At 32.7% G+C, this 20,933-nt stretch overlaps 1 protein-coding gene across 4 annotated transcripts in view; it reads right to left on the bottom strand.

Annotated features, from left to right (window-relative positions):
- Window positions 1-20,933, bottom strand: part of ERBB4 (erb-b2 receptor tyrosine kinase 4) — a 1,157,221-nt gene that overhangs the window by 222,893 nt on the left and 913,395 nt on the right. For 2 of the 4 annotated variants that reach the window (XM_047722028.1, XM_047722026.1), the window contains exon 16: window positions 17,814-17,888. In XM_047722028.1, the coding sequence (XP_047577984.1) occupies window positions 17,814-17,888 (75 nt within the window). Of the gene's footprint in view, window positions 1-17,813; window positions 17,889-18,009; window positions 18,055-20,933 lie in introns of all 4 variants that reach the window. The other 2 variants (XM_047722029.1, XM_047722027.1) reach the window with 1 other exon arrangement.

Here is a 20,933-nt window from a genome sequence, read left to right on the forward strand (position 1 = left end):
TTTCAAATTTCTGTATCCACTTGTTTCCCCTCTAATTGCAGGATACATACCTGTGTTGATTTTTATTAATATCTCTATCTTTTTAATTAAAGAAAGTCATAGATAACATAATGTCATTTCCTTTGGAGTTTTTCAATACTTTATTTTTTCCCTGGGAATTCTAAACATGCAGAGGACGAAAAGCATGATTCCTGAGAGCTTTTTTCTTTTCATTTCTCTCTCCCTCTTTTTCCTTTTGCTTCCCTGAGAGATTGTTATTTTATATGGTTTGATTTCTCTCATTAAGGTGGATTCTGCCATTTCAAAGTTTTTGTTCATATATCTTTACTGACCTTTTGAGACCAACCATTTGCAGGCATTACACAGTTTTAAAAAGTTTAATACATTTAAAAATCCTGTTCACACTCTCGTTCAGGGGCATCCTTACCTGAGTAACATGGGCTGGAGTCACATGACTTCATAAGCCTGTATGAATGCCCTTGTTACCTTTGAGTCCTGATGGCATCCCCTTTTCGGAGAATTTAAAGTGTGGTGTTAAAAATTAAAACTTAAAGAGTTCTTCAATGGAAAAGATAGTTAAACATACCTATTCTGAAAGAGGCCATTTCATATTTTTGTGTGGGTGATCTGGTAATTTTCATAGGAACAACCTATGCTCCAGATATAAAGTACTAAGTGCTGATAAATGGACTCAATTTTACTGCCGTCTCTGTGACATAAATCATTCCATTTTGCTCTTGTATTTACAAGAGTATCTCTCCTTAGCACCCATGTCTCTTTTCTATATTCCCAGACTAAATGTGATTTCATTATCTATAATTATTCCTCTTGGATTATTTTTTTTTAATTTCCCAGTAAATTATAAGCCTCCTAAGGGTAGGAACCATTATTTCTACTTTTTTATTGCTCTATACCTTAGACTAACATTCTCTAAAAACTTCTCAATAATTATCATTAAATTAATCAAATAGCACATGAGATATTTAGGTGATAGTATATTTAAGGCAGATGCAATTATTCTACTTGAGACTTTTTAGTATTTGGGGATGGTTGTGGAAATATGATTTTTTTTCATTTATTTTCTAAATAGTCATCTGTAATTGCACATTTCATTACAATCTCTTGATTCTTGAACTGATTCCCGTCACATTTTTATTCTCTACCTTTCCACTAAATCAGCTCTTGTCAAAGTTACTAATGGTTTCCTTATTGTCAAATCAGAGTCCTTTCTTAGACCTAATCTTAATCAGTCACTTAGTAACATTTCATATGAGTGATCACGTTCCCTTTCTTAAAACACTTGAATTCCATCACACCACTTTTCTCTAGTCTTTGTTGTTCTGGCCAGTTCTTTTCATTCATTTTTGTTGCTTTGTCCTCTGACCTCTAAACAAGGAAGGGTACCAGGACATAAACAATGGATTTCACACATTCGCTTCCTAGAGATATCATCAATCTATTAAACTATGTAATGATAAGCAGATTTATATCTGTAGTCAACACCTCTCCTCTGAATTCAGGTACAGCTGACCTTTGAACAACACAGAGGTTAGGGTCACTCACTCCCTCTGCACTGTGAAAAATCCATGTATAGTTTTGACTGCCCCAAAACTTACCTACTAATAGCCTCTTGTTGACCAGAAGCCTTACCAATGACATAAACAGTCAGTTAACACACATTTTGTGTTACATGTATTATATACTATATCCTTATGCTAAAGTAAGCTAGAGAAAAGAAAACTGCTATGTAGAAAATCAGAAGGAAGAGAAAATACATTTATAGTACTGTACTATTAAAAAAAATCCACATGTAAGTGGAACAGCAGAGTCCAAACCTACGTTGTACAAGGATCCACTGTATATCCAATTACCTACTTGACTTTTCTACTTAGATATCTAACTTCCCAGCTTTAGCAAATCCAAAATTAACTTTCATTTCAACACCCTTCCCCCCCCCAAAAAAAAAAGTATTGCCTGCTTCTCCCTGATTATCTCTTAGTTTGGCAAATGGCAATTTTATCTTTCCATTTCCCTCCATATTCCACATAATTCAAGCTAACAAAAAGTTTACAAACACATAATCAGATTCTTACTTGTTATTACAAGCTTGTTATTATGAACATTTCTTCTTTCCTTAGGTATAATCTATCACTTCAAGGGCAAATATTCATTATTTCTAATATATAACATTTACTTCTAACATATCCCATGAGATACACTGACTTCTGGTTTAATTTGCCTCATCTAGGAGTTCTAGAATAACGTTATACTTTTAAGGGTTTTTATTTACAAGAGCAATGTAAAACTTTCAAATAACTTTAGGGAAATAAATGGCTATGTGTACATATTCGAAGCTTAAAGGTAAAATAATTGTATTTCTATTTTTAAAAGTAAAAATATAAGCTTTTTAAGTGCTGGAGCTGTGTCACAGTCATCTTTATACTTCTTTGGAGGCCAGTTTATTGTCGCTTAAAAAGAAGCACTAAATAAATAACTTGCATGAATAAATAACTCAATGAATGGTGTACTTATATAAATATTTACATATTATTTTATGTTAAGCTAACTCTTAAAAGAACATAAATTTTTAACAGTTTAAGAGCTTCCTACATATTTTAAAACTTAAAAAAATAATTGGAAAATATTTCTAATGAAAAGAAAATAGGAAGAGGTATTTATTTAATACTCTTTTGAAGCTTATAGATGTTTAATATTTGCTTATTCCTGATTTCAAAGTGTTGGCAGAATAGCATTTTCTCCAAAAAGTGGTAAAGCTAACTCTCAGACCAGTTGTTATTCTTGTTTGCCTGTTTTAGCTTAGTTCATCTCTCATCCCCCCCATACTGAGTCAAAGTCCCTGGTTGATTAACCCAACTGTCATTCTTTACCCCCTGCTCCCTAACATCTTCAAATCTAGTGATTGTTAAAAAGCTAAATAACTTCCCCATACTCTGTGCACCTTGGTATGAATATATATTAAATTTCTGACCAAGGGAGGAAAGCAAAATTTTGCAAAAGGAATTCTGAGGTCAAACAGGTACAGCTGATTAAACCTGTCCCTTGGTAGATCCAAGGACCTAACAAAACAAAAATAAGAAAATGACCCTGATGTTACTGATCTGTGGAGACAATGCGAACACCTCTGGCACTTCTAGACTTCCATATTTTAAAGAATAACTCACACAACTATTTGTTCAAACCACTAATGTCAGGTTTTATTTTACTTGTAACCAACTAGCCCCTAACTGAAAAAGGAACTATGTCTAGATTTTCCATGTTTTCTTTCTTTTCTTGTATTGAACTGTCAAATGCATTATCCCAAGATAATCAGATTTTTAAAAACAAAAGATGAAACACATAGCCTTTCCCTTTCCAGAAAACAGTTAAGAACCCTGGACTTGTATTACGTCTGCTTGCTTATCATAGTCTCTTATTTACTAGGCTATACCTACATCAGTCTTGAGTGAACTCTTTTTTGGGGAGCGGGGGAATGTCCTACACTTTTACAAGTAACACTAAGTAGAAGCTTGTAAAGCTTCCTCGAAAATGTAGTTTCTGAGATGTGTTATAATGAACAGCTCAACATGTTCACTGTCATCTGTTTTCAAGTAATGATAAAGTTCAAAAGTGGTAAGATGTTTTCTTAACTTACAAACCTCAAACAAATATCATATGGAATGGTCAACAAAGAGAAAATAAAGAAAACAGTGTTCTTCATTAGCATTTAATTTGGCAAAACACTAATATCCAATTTCTCTAATTCCTGGGTCCATAGTAGTTTGGAAGTAATCCAAGGGGAAAAATGAGAGGGTGAGGCTGTTTCTGTCTATCTCTTTGAAAATACTCTACAGAAGACTTGGAGAAAAGACAAATCCTCTTTGCAAAAACTTTTGGTCATTGCATCCCACTTTAATGTTTTTAGCATAGGATGATTTGCTTTTGTGTTCTAAGGGGAGTTTTATTGTGACTGAGTTCACAAAAATGTGTTTTAAAGCATCTAATAACAATGTTTAGCAATATAATGCCTATTTAAACATATAAATGCCTAATCTCTAATTAGAATGCATCTTAATTATGGAGAAGTCCATTTTTTTCTAAAGCCATTGCTTAGAAGAGTATAAACTCTTCTTCAGATGTTCTGGATACAGATTTAAAACCACCGGATTTTATATATATATATACACAAAATCCACACGAATATACACATACATACACATATATATATATGTATATATATACACATATATATGTGTATATATATACATACACACACACACATACTCGCACACATATATATGTATATATATATGTAAATCTAGGTCAATTCAAACAATAATGAAATAATATAAAAGCAAAGCAATCTTATACTTTGCCTGAAACCATTTAATTTAAATATAAAAGAAAAAAAAATAAATAAATATAAAAGAAATCATTACTACTGAGGAAAACAAACAAACATACACATCTATATGAACCAGATTGTCTTTCTAGCTAGAATATTAATTTTGTAATCTATTATTTATTTTTATATTATTTAATTATGTATACTATTAACAGTAGCTCATATTTTATGTTATTTATTGCTTTGGACAACTAGAAGAGGATATTTTGATATTTCTTTGTTTTATAAATAGTTATTATGGAAATAATCTAAAAGTAGTATGGATTAGACATATTATTCCTTTTACATTTCCTGACTGATGCATTTCTACAAACTTTCACGTTCTACAAACTAAACATCTTTATTTTCCATCTGGAATATTACCTAGGCAAATGCCTTACCTTTACTTATAATCATGCCATCCAAGTTCATGCAAAATTTCAGGTTTTCTTAGGTCAAGAAGAGAGAACAAGAGATAGTAGTAAATAGTCTCTAACTTCACTCTCTGACACTGAGTTGGTTGTTAGAGAACACTATTACCTCTTCTTGAGAACATCTTGGGATCACTAAGTATATTAGTACTTTAGATACTGGCAAAACAATAAAAAACAAACAAAACGATCTAAGGAACACAACTATAAATTTAAGATTGTATGTAACAGGCACCAATTTGTAAAATCCATGCCAGTTATTCGTTATTATCAAGTAATGATAGTAAGTAAAGTAAAGCAAGAACAAAAGAGAGGGAAAGAGAAAGTGAGAGAGACAGAAAAAAGGGAGAAACCCTTTGAACAAATGTACTCTTAGTATTTTATAAAAAGGTTTAAGTATTACTATGAATAAGTTATTGTTAGTTTTATTTATTAATTATTTCAAAACTATATAGGATAATGTCATCCTATTGAATTGTTGAAATATTAAAGATCTATATATGTATATCTGTCCATCTTCGATTACTTAAAACCAATTAGGAAATCAACAAACTTTGAAAGAAGGTTAAAGTTCCTTATCTGTCAAGTCCTCTCTATAACATGATTGATGGCACCATAGAGAAAACAATAAACTTATTAGAAGATATTTCTAAATCATGCAGTCCTTGGCAACTTTTGGGCAAAGATTTTCAACCATACTTTAATGGAACGCATCTGATTTTGGATAGGTATAAAAATGATTTGCTATAAAATTATATATTTATATATTATAAATACATGGAAACAAAATGAGACTGTAACACAAATATTTCCTAACTCAAATGTTTAGTTCTGTAATTTTTAATGTGTTGCCTGTTTTGACTTTTTGAACCGTGATTAGCTAATTTGAATGATAAAATTGAATATTCCCATGTATTTTAGTTGATACCTACCTAAATACACTTTTTATAATGCCAGATACATACACACATACACACATGTTATTTCCTAATTTATAAAAAGCACAAAATTAGGAATAGCCTATATTTAAATACAGGCTTGGTGGCAAATCAATGCTAGGGAAAATAATGCAACCATAAAAAGAAGGAGTTACAGCTCTTGATCTGGAAAGCTGCCCATAGTGTTTCATTGTGAGTCAAATAACCTGCTGAGCAATGTGTGGACTCTGTTCCCATAACTGTGAACAAACACAACCTTTAATAGTATATATGTATTAGTATATGGATAAAGGTATGGAAGGATAAACATACATATATACACACACATACGCCTATATTTACTACATTGAGAATGTGTTTTGTAATTTTAAATTGCATTTTAAAATATATTGAAGACAATAATTAATCTTAAAGAAAAACAAGAAGAAGGGGAAAAAAAAAAGAAATACCTAAATTAAAGCTGGTGAGTTTTAACCAAGAAGATGATGAATTCTACCTTTACTTGCTTTAGATTTAAATGAGAGGCACATGAAGCAAATGGGTGACACAATAATCATTGCTTGAGGAGAAATTTAGACACATCAGTATCATCAAACCCGAAGATATTTTATGTGAGGGACGATTCATCATCATTCCTTACTTAAGAGCATTTAAAAAAAATGAAATAGGAAAAGTATTTCAGTATGATTTCCTGATATGTTAATGTTCTGTACCTGCACAATTGCATACACACACACACACAAGTTGATGATGTTTGTAGTAATGATGCAATTTGGAGTAATTGTTATATATCAGCATATTGCAATTATCACTACAGATATTGAAATCTGTGAATTTCTCAGAACACATAAAGGATGCTGTTAGATTCTGATTAAATATTTAACAGTCTTTTAATTTAAGGAGTCCAGAGTCTCTGATAGCAAACCACAACCTGTTATTTTCCATGCAAAAAAATAAAATAGGGTGACCTTCAGTTGAATACATGTAAAGCAACCCATTGCAAATTATTGATGATTTGAGAATTAGTAACAGAATATTTTAAATGCAAAATATTAGTACAGTTTATATTTGAATTTAATATTTCAAACTGTCACTCTTTCACACATACACACACGCTAAAACATAGCCTCCTCTTTCTTGGCAAGATGACTTTACAACTTCAGAGAGAATATAGAACATTAAAACAGAAACTCCCTCAGCCTTTGTCTACCTATCTGCATCTTTCTCTGTCTTCCATTTATTCTCTCCTAATAAAACGGTGGCAAAGGTTTTGATCACCATGTAATCTTTTCACATTTCCTTTGTCCCTAATTCTAGCTTTTTCAGGAGAGTGCTATGATTGATGATTTCTCTCTCCTATGTCTTCAACCTTTTACTCTTTACAGGGTCTTCCAAAACAGACTCAGATTTCATCCATCTTCAAGTATGTTTCTCTTGATAATATTCGCTCTCCAACTGTTTCCCTCTCTCCTTTCCTTCACATGTAAACTTCCCAAAAGATATAAACACTTGACTCTGTATTTCCATAATTTTTATTCACTTTGATTCTATGTCTATATATGGAGAGGCTTCTACATCTGTACATTAAATTTTCCATTTAGCATCATTTGGATCTGTCAAAATCACTCCAAATTTAATACACCCCCAAATAAGTTCACATTGAGTTTAGTACCCTTCTACTGCCCCACATCTCGATTACTGTTATCAACATTCATTCTACTTTGCAAGCCCGAATAATTAGTAAGTTTCTTCTCTTAATTACTTCATACCTAGTTAATTGCTAACCCCAGTTAATCAATTTTAAATTCTAAGTATTTGCTGAATCTTCCCACTTCTCCCCATTATCCAAGTTTATCCAACTTCCTGGCTTCCCAGTTCCCTGATTATTCACTTCCAACAGTCTCAGCCACCCATCCCCATTCATTCTACTAGCTGTTTATAGATAGATAGATAGATAGATAGATAGATAGATAGATAACTGTATCACTTCCAGAGTCTTTATTTCAAGTACTCTACTTTTCAGTTTCCCTACAATGGTATCCCTAATTCAACAGTGTGTGATGGTACTGGAATATATAGCCATTGACCTTACCATGTTTTCATTGTACATGAGCCTCCCTTATAAACCAATTTTTCTTATTATTCAACTTAGTTTTTATGACCCTTTGCTGTTATCATTTCTTCTTCACATAGCCTTAACCCAATGGTCTCTACCTTCTGTCTTAAGCACTCACCTGGCAAAACTTCAGTCCTGAGTAAACCCATATTTCCAAGTACCCATGGACAATCATAGCATAGCTGAATTAAGCATAACAACGCCAACTGGAATCATTCTAATTTATAACTAGAAATCTTCAGTGGACCTTCAGCACTGCTAGCATTACTGTACTTCTAGGATGATGTACTTCTACTTTTGATAGACTATTAAATCTTCTCTTTCCTAAAATTCCCAATATTGCCTCCCATACTCTAGGCTAAGATGATGACATCATCTTATTTTTCCTTTAAAAAGAGGATAACGTGAATTGCCTAATCTTCTCACCATCAGATCTACTATTTACCTGCATATTTTCCTATATACTCTAAATCCTTTCCAATTATAATGGATGTACAATCTCTGCTTCTTTCTGTGACCAACTTCTTCACTTTAGTGCTGGATTCCATTAATAAAGAAATATTTTGCCTGCAGTTGTACATTATATTCTGAAATATAACTTTCTTCTTTATTTTGAATCATTCCTACCAGTTTATAAATATGTTTCAATTTTTCCCAACTTAAGTAAAACAAACAAAAAACCCCACTTTCTCTTGATTTCATATTCAACCTTTATAGCATCTCATTCCCCTCTGTCCATTTGGCTTCCAGCATGCTTTTTATTTTATTTATTTATTTATTTTTTTGGCTTTTCTTCTATCCCTAATCCCTCTCTGCCCCAGTCTCCTTTGTTATGTATTTTCTCTTTTTCTTTTGCTCTTTAAATAATGGAGTATCCTTAGGCTCATTGCTTAGTTTTCTTATATGATTAGTGTGGAAGGATAAACATACATATATACACATATCTCAGTATATGTGTATACTTTGTGCTTGTGGAATTTCACCCAATGTTATGGATTTAAATATGACTGATGACTCTGACCCCACTCTTAAACTGTAGAATATTGTAATTATATGCCCAGGCGAAATTCTCACTCAGATATCAAATAAACATCTCAAGCTTATTATGACCCCAACATAATCTTTCATTTTCCTCATAAAGTGTTTTTCCACTACCTTCTGAGTCTTCATTTTAGTTTATGACATCACCTTTCACCCAGTTACTCAAGTCAAAAACCCAAGGGTCATTGTTTATATTTTTCTTTTCCTTACCACAACCATACAATCCAACCCATTTACAATTTTCTTCATAGTAAATATATAATTATAAACTATTTTTTCTCTTCTCTACTGCAAATTTCATGATATTAGGGATTATTAATTTTCTCTCCATTCTCTCCTTAGTTATTAACATACAGTAAATACAATGAATGTTTATTGGCTGGTTTCTGTTGAGTAGCATATAGGTAAGAGTGGGGTTTCTTCTTTGTTTTATCTTTTCAAAAAACAAGTAAATATGATATGTTTGATTGTATCAACAGTGGGAAAAATTTTAGCAGAAATAATTTGCCACCTTGTTAAACAGAACCAAGTGATACACTAGGATTCATACTCTATCATCTGATCTCATTGCTACTCCCAATCAACCTTCCCCCATCCCACACATCCTATGGTGTGAACTAGGGAGGAATATCTAAAAGTAAAGCCTGATAAAGCCCACCACTCTATTATCTGTTATTTTATTGCTGAGTGTCAATAAAATTTTGATTCTTATTTCCACCTTTAGTAGGTGAGTCTGGGGGCAACAGCATTATGGAATTAGTGTCAGGTCTGATGGAAGTAGTTCTCATATGAAACCACAGTAGTTTTAACAAATCTCTCCAGAATTACAAATTACTGTCACTTTAGAAAATATTTCTAAAAACTGAGCCTATATTTATTCATAAATTTCTTAGATTGGTCAGTGCTGTATTAAAATATATATTTACATTATGTTACCATTAAACAGGCTTATATCCTTAGGTCATGGGAAACACTGCACTATCACGACCAAGCAATGCCAGATGTATTAAACTAAAATATGCTCTGTGAGGACAAGCAATATAAAATCCTGTACATTGGAGGAAGGCCTAATGGGTAAAAGTTGGGACTAAAAGAAAGATAATGAGTAAAATTGTTTAAGTAGGCTATAAGATATTCAATCATCCTCATCGTAGGAATAGCTGTTAACTGTTCTTCCATTTGGGAACCAGCCTAGTAGAAAGAAAGAAATGTGGTTCTAAGAATCAATCAGACACACTGAAGCTCAAATTTTTGACCTGACATTACTAAGTGATTTTTGGTAAATTGCTTAATTACTCTGAACCTGTTTCTTCATTTGTAAAATGATAATGGTAATAATTATTTTTATATGCTTATCATGAAAATAGATGTGATAATGTAGCGCACCTAATAGATACATATTAGGATTTTTTTCTTTTAAAGAATGGCAAAAATAAGCTCTAAATCTGAGAAGATTTTAGAAAAGGGAACACTATTCTGGGAAAAATAACAAGAATTGGTTTTGGTTTGGTTTGATTTGGCGCTTTGGTTTTCCCATTGGTCCTTTCTATCTTGGTGCATAGGACAATGGTGTTATCCACTCTGGGATTTGAATTTGGGACTTAAACTTTGGTATGTGGAATATAGAGGTTCAAGAATGAAGATGCTTTGGAAAAAAATTTTTCTTTGTTCATTGAAAAAAAATTCTTTTTCACTTCAACAAGTAAACCTTTTATGGTAAGAGGTTTTTGTTATTGCTGTTTTATTTTTACTCTACTAAAAGCAACTATAATTATTCCATAAATGACTCAAGCATATGGAATGCTTTACTCTGGGCAATCGAACAGAATGCCATAAAAATTGCAATGGCTACAAGCATTCAGAAGTTTATTAGAGGTGGGTTTCCCTTTCCTTATCATTCATTCTTTAGTACTGAGTTACTGTGAAATTGTATCACTTTGCATTTGAGGGAGGATGGTAGAGGAGAATGAAATCACTGTGAGGAATTTCGTTGGTAAATCAAAGAGCTCTCTGTTAATTAGCTCCTGCCTACAACATAGTATGGAAAAATAATTGTATGTTTATGAAAGAATGATTAGGTAGGGAATGTGTTGAGGTAATAAGAAAAAAGCACAAAGAGAGCAATTTAAGTTAATATCTACCCATCATTTTATGTAACCACATCACAGAAGGGGGTCCCAGTTAATTAGATTCCTTTAGTTAAATAGGAAATATGAAAAAAAAAGATACTTAGGGTCTAATACAATGTATACCTAAGTTATATGAGGGATAATTTTGATTCTTTTCTGGATATATATATGGCAGGTATTAAAATAGAAATTTTGACTTACACTTAAAAAAATCTTTCTGCTTAAGTGTTGTTCTTTTGACACAAAAATTGAAACAATATTTTAATAGAAATATTGGTTACAAAGTACAATTTTAAGAGAATCTGCACAATATAATTCCAAATCCATTCAATCAATATTATTTGGCTATATAGATGGGAAGGCATTATCTTACGACTTTCAGTAATTTACTGATAATTTTTGTGTGAGATGTTAGTAGGGGGCCAAGTCAGATGCCATTTTTTACAAAGATAGGTGATAGATAAATAGATAGATAGATATGGTTATAAATATAGATATATAAAACTTGTTTAATATATTTAGTCTTAGTTCTTTGAAAGAATGAAGTACTTTCTCTTTATTGTGAATTATATTGTTCATTTTGCCATACCTACTACTTTTTTCACTTCTTCTGCATATGTCAAAACATCTCTAAATGTACTATCTATAGAAATGTTTGCAAGGGGTTTGTATTTTTAGTTGGATGCAATTTAGACGGCTCTCAGTTGAGAAGGTTTTTGTTAGAAGTGAGTGTTATGAGATAGAATTTAACACTTCCTGTCTACTAAAATCCCACATTAAAGTCCTAAGTAATACTGATAATATACTTCCACCCCTAAATTATATTTTATAAGAAAATAATGCCAGGGTCATATCTTGGAATAGCACCTGTGAAGTACTTTTAAAACTATAAATATTTGTCTAAAGAAAGGGGCAGAGGTTTCAGGAACATATTCCACTCATTTGCTTTCATTTTTAATAAAAAATTGAAACTACTGGATAGTCAGTAACGAATTCAATGAAGCTTAAGGTGCTTTGAGATCATAGAGTATAAGCAGTCCTAATATCTTTACAAATCAGCAATTAATAATTATAAAATACTATAATTTCTACACCATAGAAAGATGCTTATAGGAAAGAGTGAAAAAAGTATTCATAATGGATCACTCAACCCACTGAATTTTTTATCTGACCATTAACTAGTGTAATCAACATCTTACAGTTCAATAATGTTATGTTTAGATATTTTTATTACAATCCTAAAGTCAATGCTCTTAAAAGTCTCTTTTGACTTTCAACCTTAATTGTGACTCTTTCTGGTCACATTTTCCAGTTGGTAGGTTTGAGTATAATATTAATGTTTCTAGGATCCGTAGAAGCTTTTGTAACAATGTGTGAACGTTTTGATATCGAAACAAAGTCACTGATGCAACCTTATGCCACTAAACAGTTTTATTTAAAGCAACCACGTGCAACTATACGAACAGTAGTTAACAACTATTGAGCAGTTTTGCTCTTGTCTTGAAATGCTTTGATAATTTTTGGTATTTTATATGTATTGGAAACCGTGGGACACAAATCAGCTAGAAAAGAAAAAACTCACACACTCTCCTTCACCTCTTTGAACTCTCTTAAATTCAAAAGTAAATTTAATACACAGAATGTGGGGGACTGAGGATAGACTTATAATAAAAAGCCTGAGTACTTTTATTTATTGGACTTAAGGATCATAACACAACTGCCACTCATCTAAGGAAACCATCTATGGGCTGTTTTGACCATTTGATATGGACGTAAGTTATGAACTAAGTTCCTTGAGGGCAAAACAAACAAAGAAAAAAGATTGTTCCATTTGTGAAAGTGGTGCCAAGAATATCACATCATCTCTCTCATATATCACACATGGGTCACACTGCTAAAGGATAAACTGTTACGTGACCTCTTAGGTAATAACCACTATACCATAAAATAAAAGTGTGATATGGGCATTAAAATGTGACAGGAATATAAAACATTTCAAATATCGGCCTATATGAGATTTAAAGAATTAAACTGATTTCAGTTACCTTATTTCATATTGTAAAGCATCTAGAATAATTGAATTGGAGCAAATAGCCAGATAAAAATTTTTGAACAGTTAGCCAGTAGTTTTCATAATTTCTGTCACAAATTCAAAAAAGAATTACTAGTTTAGATTTTGGATTGCTAACTAATATAAAGAAATGTTTTGCTTATTGAGATGGACAAATGTGGGCCCTGATGGAGGAGAGACTAAGATTATAAAAAAGCTTTCGATATATATTTGACAAAGAAACTAAAATAGAATAGAATTGGACACTTTGTTCTATCGCAATCTATATGAAAATAGCTTGTGTGAAAGCTCAAATAAATAACATAAAAAGAATAATAAATTAGTACTTGCTGAACATATTTCTTCATAAGATTCTTGACAGAAAAGGGAGAACAGCAAAGGTAAATGCTATTTTTAAGGCATTTAATTCAGATAAGGAGAGTATGGAGAAGTTTGGAAATTCAAGTATTATTTTCATATTCTAGGAGACAACAGGAAAAAAAAAAAATTCCCATCCTATGCAATCTTCCTGGAAGAAATTCCAGCAACAGCCTGTAAGGTAAACGGAGTGTGGAAAACCAATCCACAAATTGCAGGCTTGGGAAAGAATAACACTGCTTAGAAAATGAAAGTCGATCAAGATTGGAAACATTTCACCTGTTTTCATTTAAATCTTCAATCTTTTTTGCTGCTGGTTTAGGAAAGAGAATACAACATAATGGGGCAGCAGGGAGTAAGAATTCTAAATATTTCGAAATAGCCACATTGCCATGCTTGATGCAATTTTCTGTGACTAAAAGAAAACTAGGCATTTGGGTAATCTCCCAGTTAAAACATGGTTCAGGAAAACTTAAAATAGTTATTGTCGCCCATGTGTTTTATCCCCCTATTATGTAAGATTTACTTTAATCAATTAAGACAGAAGCTTAAAAAAACTATCACAGAAGTTAAAAATGGAAAATGAACTGAAATATTACTAGACTGGTCCCCTGCTTTCAATTCAATGTATACCTTTCAGAGAGCTAAGCATTTATTGCAATAATAAGAATGCAAAAATAAAGTTACTTGTTACTTACATTTCTCATCCAATCCATGACAAAATACTCTGTGCTCATAAACACTTTTCCAAGGTGTCCAAGTTAAGTATTTCATGTCAATTCCAAATTGTCTTATAAACAGACTGCGATAAGTCAACTAATTCTGACAAGTCAACACAACTGAAGGAGAGTCACTCTGCTTTAAATTTAAGTTCAAAAGAATTATTAAGTAAAGATACCCAGAGTTTCTAAAAGAACAATTAGCTCCCTGTTACCAATTTTTTTGAAATCATTATACTTAGAAGTGTGATACAAAATTTAAATGCTTAAAAGCTGAGAAATTTTGGTATGTCAATTTTTTAGTTACTGAACTACTGGATTTATGCCCTACTGATAATAAAATACCAGTAGAACATAACCTCATGAGACTTCCAAAAAGATTACATTCCCAATATTTCAACTAGACACATGACTACCACCAATGAACACATATTTAGATAAGAGCTCCTGTACATTTAATCCTCATACCAATCATATGAGGTATAAGACTTTCCATTTTAAAAATTACCATTATCATCCCCATTATACAGATAAGAAATATGGTAGTGCAAATACCTGAACCCAGGCCTTCAAATTCAAAAACTTCTGCTCTTTACCTGTACAAAGGACTACAGGTGAAATTTCCTGCGAGTGATGGGTTGAATTATATTATCTATACTCTGTTACCAGACGTGGTTACCAAATTGTGACAAAGCTAATCTGAATTAGGTGTTAGTCTGAGACTATAGGGAATGGCCTAAGAACCTAGGCAAGATAGGATTGAAAATTCCCAAGCTACTTTTGTTTAAGTGTTGAAAATATTAAATCTATAATAAGATACACTATGATTTTGAGCATTGAAAACCACTAGTGATCTACTACTATGGTTTTAACCCTTTCTCTGTCTCTGCATATGTCTCTACCTATGACACGCTGCTGTCCAAACCAGTAGCCCTCCTTAGGGCAGTGATTCTTAAGGTGAAGAAAGAAATATCCTTCCTTCCATCAAGGGACCCGCCATAAGGGGTAGAGTGACTGAGAGATTTTTCCCTTCCCTCTAGGAGTTATGTTCCCCCATCCCCAACATTTAAAATCCTTGTTCTATAGCAAAATAATAAATCACATTTACTGTGATTTATCTGGGGAAGACACTATTCTATGGACTCAACCAATCCTCACAACCAATTTATAAACTATATTAAGATTCCTATTTTATATATGAAGAAAGTAAGTCTCAGATAATTGAAGGCACTTACCCAAGGTTAAAATCTAAAAATGATAGAGCCTTGCTTTGGACCTAGAAAAGCTGATTCCAAAGATTAATCACCACTCAATCACCACATTATAATACCTCTCCTTAGTAGGCTGGAATAATTATAAGAAAGTCATTAAATCAAATGTGGAAACACTCTTCAAAATGATATTACAGTGACTTCACCAAAGTCTCAGGGAGGAAAATTATTTTATAAATACAGGAACAATCTAAAATGTATCTTGGTTTATAAAACTGAACTTTGGGCCTTAGGCACTCTTTCTCTTTCTCTCTCTTTAGCCAATTTTTTTCCATAATTTTAAATCTTGCTCTAAATAACTGTATTAACTAGTCTGAGTTGATCCCAAATGCCAAAGTGCCACTGTTGTATAAATCATTTATGTCTACAGCACCCTTTTGAAAAGGAATTTAAATGACCTGTTAATAAGACATATCACTTATTTGATTATTCTAAAAATTTTTAAAGGCTAAATATTATATAAATGAAAAAATATGACTAAATTTAATGACACAGATGAACCTCATAATTACAATGTTTAGCAAAAGAGGCCAGATACAAAGAACATACATGTATGATTCCATTTACATGAAGTACAAAAACAGGCAAAATTGGTGTTAGCATTCAGGACAATAGTTACCCGTGGAATGGGGCACAGGAGTGTTTCTGTCTCTGGTACTATTCTGTTTCTTGATCTGGCTTGGTTACATAAATGTGTCATTTAGAGAAATTCACTGAGTTTTATACCTTTATTTTGTGTACTTTTACACTATATATGTTAAATTTGAATTAAAAAATTACATCAAAAAGGAATACTTTATCCCAAGCTGTCATTCTGCTATTTGTAATTTAGCACTACTTTTTCTTTTTCAAAAGATAGGACTAATTTGCTTCATAAAGAAAGTAAACAAGGAGCACCTGGTTGGTTCAGTCAGTTAAATGTCTGCCTTCTGCTCAGGTCATGATCTCAGGGTTATGAGATTTAGCCCTGCATTGGACTTCATCCTTAACAGGAAGTTTGCTTGAGATTCTCTCTCTCCCTCTACCTCTACTCCTCCCCTACTTAAGTTCATGCGCATGCATTTTCTCTCTCAAATATATAGTCTTTTTTTCTTTTTTTTAAGATTTTATTTATTTATTTGGCAGAGATCACAAGTAGGCAGAGAGGCAGGCAGAGAGAGAAAGGGAAGCAGGCTCCCCAGAGAGCAGAGAGCCCGATGTGGGGCTTGATCCCAGGACCCTGGGATCATGACCTGAGCCGAAGGCAGAGGCTTAACCCACTGAGCCACCCAGGTGCCCCAAATAAATAAATAGTCTTAAAGAAAAGGAAAGCAAACAATATTTCTACATAACATTGTAAAGTTACTCTTTTCCTAAATATGTTTTAAAAGTCATATTTATTGAGATATAAATCATAGACACCAAAATTCATCCTTTTAATGTACTGAACCATGATACTTGACAAGCACATACATTTGTGTACCCATCACCACTGTCAAGATATAGAATAATTCCATCAGTGCCTCAAATTCCCTCATGTCCATTGCAACACTGCCACTGGCAACACTGACCAATTTCCTGTTTCTACAGTTTTGCCTCTTTCAGAATGCTATACAAATGGAATCATATGGTATGTATTCCTTCAAGTCAGTTTCTTTCACTTAGCATAATGCATTTGAGATCCATCCATCTTTTGCATATGTCATTGATTTCTTTCTTTCTATTGCTGAATAGCGTTATAGCTTTGGCTATATGTGATATAGCTTTGGCTATATCACAACCGAAGAACATTGGATAGTTTCTAGGTTTGGTGATTTTGAATAAAGATGGTATAAACATTCATGCATAGGTTTTTGTATGAATCTGAGTGATAGATTTTGTTTTTTCTTAATTCCAAATTGTACTTTCAACTGCACAAAGTATTTCCTATAGTGCCTTTAGTCTATGGCAATTCTGATGCCTAGAGAATATACCAACCAGCTCAAAATAATATAAAATCAGAAAATGAATCAAATTAAACAAGAAACAGCTTATAAAAATAGATCAACTTTCACAAATTCCTCTCTTAAAAATATTTCTTTTTGCAGTAATCACAAAATTAATAAGAAATGTTGTATTAAAATTCTAGATTAGTAAATCAAAATCCTATTTAAATTGTATAAAGTTAAAATTCAAAGACACTACTGATTTGGATTCTAAAAGTATAACAAATAAAGAAAAGGGGGTTAAGGAATGTGGTTTGAAAAGTAGCATTGTATATGCTTATTTCATAACTCCCTAATTTAACATATTATAAATTTCACCCAACCAGTTAGTATTTTTTACCCATGATAATTTGGAAAGGATTGGAGTGACAAAATGGAAACATGGTGGATGTTACCTAGCATGTTGTGGTAAAGTGGAATGGCCCGTCCAAGGATAATAAATGCAGTCATGACTAGTGGGACCGCTACACCTGCAGGCAATTACAGAACAGAAAACATCATTCTCCATTCACAGTGGCATGCACACACATGCACCAGTGCTCACACAAGGAGCCTTGGAGGAAGAACATGGGAAGCAAGCACACCAAGTACCTATCCATCAGGCCGATGCAGTCTTCAATACTTGAGCCTATGCACCTGCAGAAGATCCAAATTTAAAAAATACAAGGAAAGAAAAATTAGTCATTTTTTAAAAAAGAATCACTAAGATAAACCTAATTGTTTCAAATTCTTAATAATGGTTTTTAGACAATTTTGGAACACTGAATTTAAAGCCAGTGAGAAGATTATTGCTTGATGGATACAGAGAAGTAAGTTGCCAATACCACCTAATGGAATGCAAAGAAACATGTCCACAGTAAAGAAAATTGTACCCTGTTTCTGTGGATAACTTCCAAAGCCATATAACTCACTTCTAATACCTTTAATTCATTTGCATCATTCATGAGTACATGTCTTGCTAAATAACTTGATATTTCAAAAGCTATAATTGGTTTCATGTATACAGCTTCTTCCTAAAAGGACTTAAGCTTAAGTAAAACTAAAATCAATAAAAAAGGAAACATGAGCTATTCAGTATAATATAATAACCTGATGTTAATGCTCATTAAAGATTGATTACGGCAGAAAATGAGTTAACATGTTTTAATGCTATTCTTATGGATACTTTACATAATCACATTATTCCATTCCTTGGTTGTGACTGTTTTTAAAACATATTTATCTGTAAACATGAATTCATTTAAAAAGCAAATTAACTGGTTTCACCACATTCCAGTTTATCTTGACACTCTCTTTTAAAAGAGCAGACAAACAGAAATAGGTTTTTAAACTGCCATCATATTTAACTGAAACAATGACAAATAAATAAATACTCTCCAAGGAAATGAATACACTAAGAACCAGGTCAGTAAAGAATTTACTGAGATCAACATTTAGTGGAATCATAAAAGTACACAAAATCCTAATGTACAGTCCCTAGAATTGCATTTTGAAGTGTTATGGAAATATTGCTTCTCCCATCTTCTAATGGACTTAAATTGGACTTCTTTCCCTTCTCTCTCATCAAATACATGTAGCTCCAGTGCATTATTAAGATTCCCTCTACAACTATGATTTATAGAACTGTCTCATTCTGCTGATCACAATTTTTTCCCAAACTCTAATTCTAAAACTGAAAAAGAAGCTGAAGTTAAAATCACCATATAATGAAATAATAAGATGCTTGTGTATAAGGCCAGACTGCCCATTATATCTTTAGATAACTCTTAACATTGGTGAACTAATATAACTATGTATAATAATAATTAAGTCACTGTTTCCTTGCTTCACGAAGATCTGCTATAACATTAGTACTAGGTAGAAAGATGTTTTCTTTTTGAGGATGGGTTTTGAACTCGCCAGAAAAAAAATTCAATATACAGAAATATAGAGAACACACCATGAAAAAAGTATTTTAAAAAAGCAAGTGGGAAATAAAAATAAAAATTTATAGCACATAACATTGAATTAATATTATAATCCATAACCAAAACCATTTTTAAAATGGAAAAAGTAACTAATAAAAACATTTCCAAATTGTCTTATATTGTTTTCTATTTATTTTACTCTGAAGAACTTATTTTTCCTAGGTCCCAATTATATCTTCTTCAAAATGCTTTTTTATACAGTATTGCCATTTTGTAATATTAATAGTCTACTTCTTATTTCCAAGTAGATATACACTGAAAAGCTATGATTAGTTTACAGACTGTGTGTTTATAATAAATTTTGAAAGATAAAATATTTGAAAGTGAAATTCAACTTGAGGGGAAAGTGTGAATAATGAAAGATCTTTATTCATCCATTAAAAAAAAAATAACTGTTTGCATGCCTACTAAGTGTTGCTACTCTTCTAGGAGCTGGAGGGGGAAAAAAAAAGATGAATTAGACAGTTTTCCTGCTCTTAATGAGCTCACAATTTAATGAAGGAGACAGATGCATAACCAGATGTATATTATATAATGTGATAAATATAATAAGAGACATGAAAGAGTGGTTTAAGGGAGCATAGCAGAGGGATGCTTGGCTTCAGAAATTCGTGGTAATCCTCATGGAGAAGACAGGATGCTGAAGTTCAGGGTGCTGAGAACCAGAGTTAGAATAGAAGTGATTTCTAAGGGGTAAGGAACAGCAGGAATAAAAGCATATATCTGAGGCAATGTAGAGTGCTCATAATTCTGAATAGTCAGGGAGCAAAACATGAGGCAACAGGGAGAGGTAAAAGAAGCGAGATCATTAGACCGGAGTCAGAATTTGAAGGCTATTTGCTTTAGGGGCAAACTTAATGGAGAACCACTGCAGGGTTTTAAAGAAGTAATGGATTTACTGCACTTGTGTTTTACATGGACCTCTGCCCTATGAAGGCTAGTCAGGTGGAATCAGGTAGATTGCTCTGGCACAGAGACTGTTCTAGTCTATGTAAGATGAAAAAGGATTAAACTTGGAAAATGGCAACTAGGACAGAGGTGGGGGGAGCAGATTCAAGAAATAACCTTGAAAAGTATAGAGGGAAAAAGAGAAGCTGATGGCTGATCTGATGATAGAAGAGGAAGAGTCAGAGGAATTAAACATGACTCAAATGTCCATCTATGAGAGTAGTAATACCATCAGAGAGAGAAGCCAAGAGGAGGAACAACTTTCTGTGTGTGTGTGTGCGCGCGCACACACGCACGTGTGTGTTGGAGGAAGAGGGGTTGATAATTTCAGTTTTATGTATCTAGTGTGGTTGTCCTGCCTTTGGGTAAGAAAATGTTCCCTGCCAACTGGAAAGAGGGGTCTGTGGTACTGAGGCAATGATCAGTGGTGATAAAGATAGCTGAAGAAAGATCTATAAAGTGAGAAAAGAGGAGCCTGAGACTGAAACCCAAGGAACTCTAATAACCAATAAATGACCTAAGATAACCTCCTATGCCAAAAGCATGAGAAAATATAATTGAGTATGAAATCAGATAATTGCAGCATTGTGGGAGCCAAAT

The sequence above is a fragment of the Lutra lutra genome, chromosome 3 (genome assembly GCF_902655055.1).
Source record: "Lutra lutra chromosome 3, mLutLut1.2, whole genome shotgun sequence".
NCBI classification, from domain to species: Eukaryota; Metazoa; Chordata; class Mammalia; order Carnivora; family Mustelidae; genus Lutra; species Lutra lutra.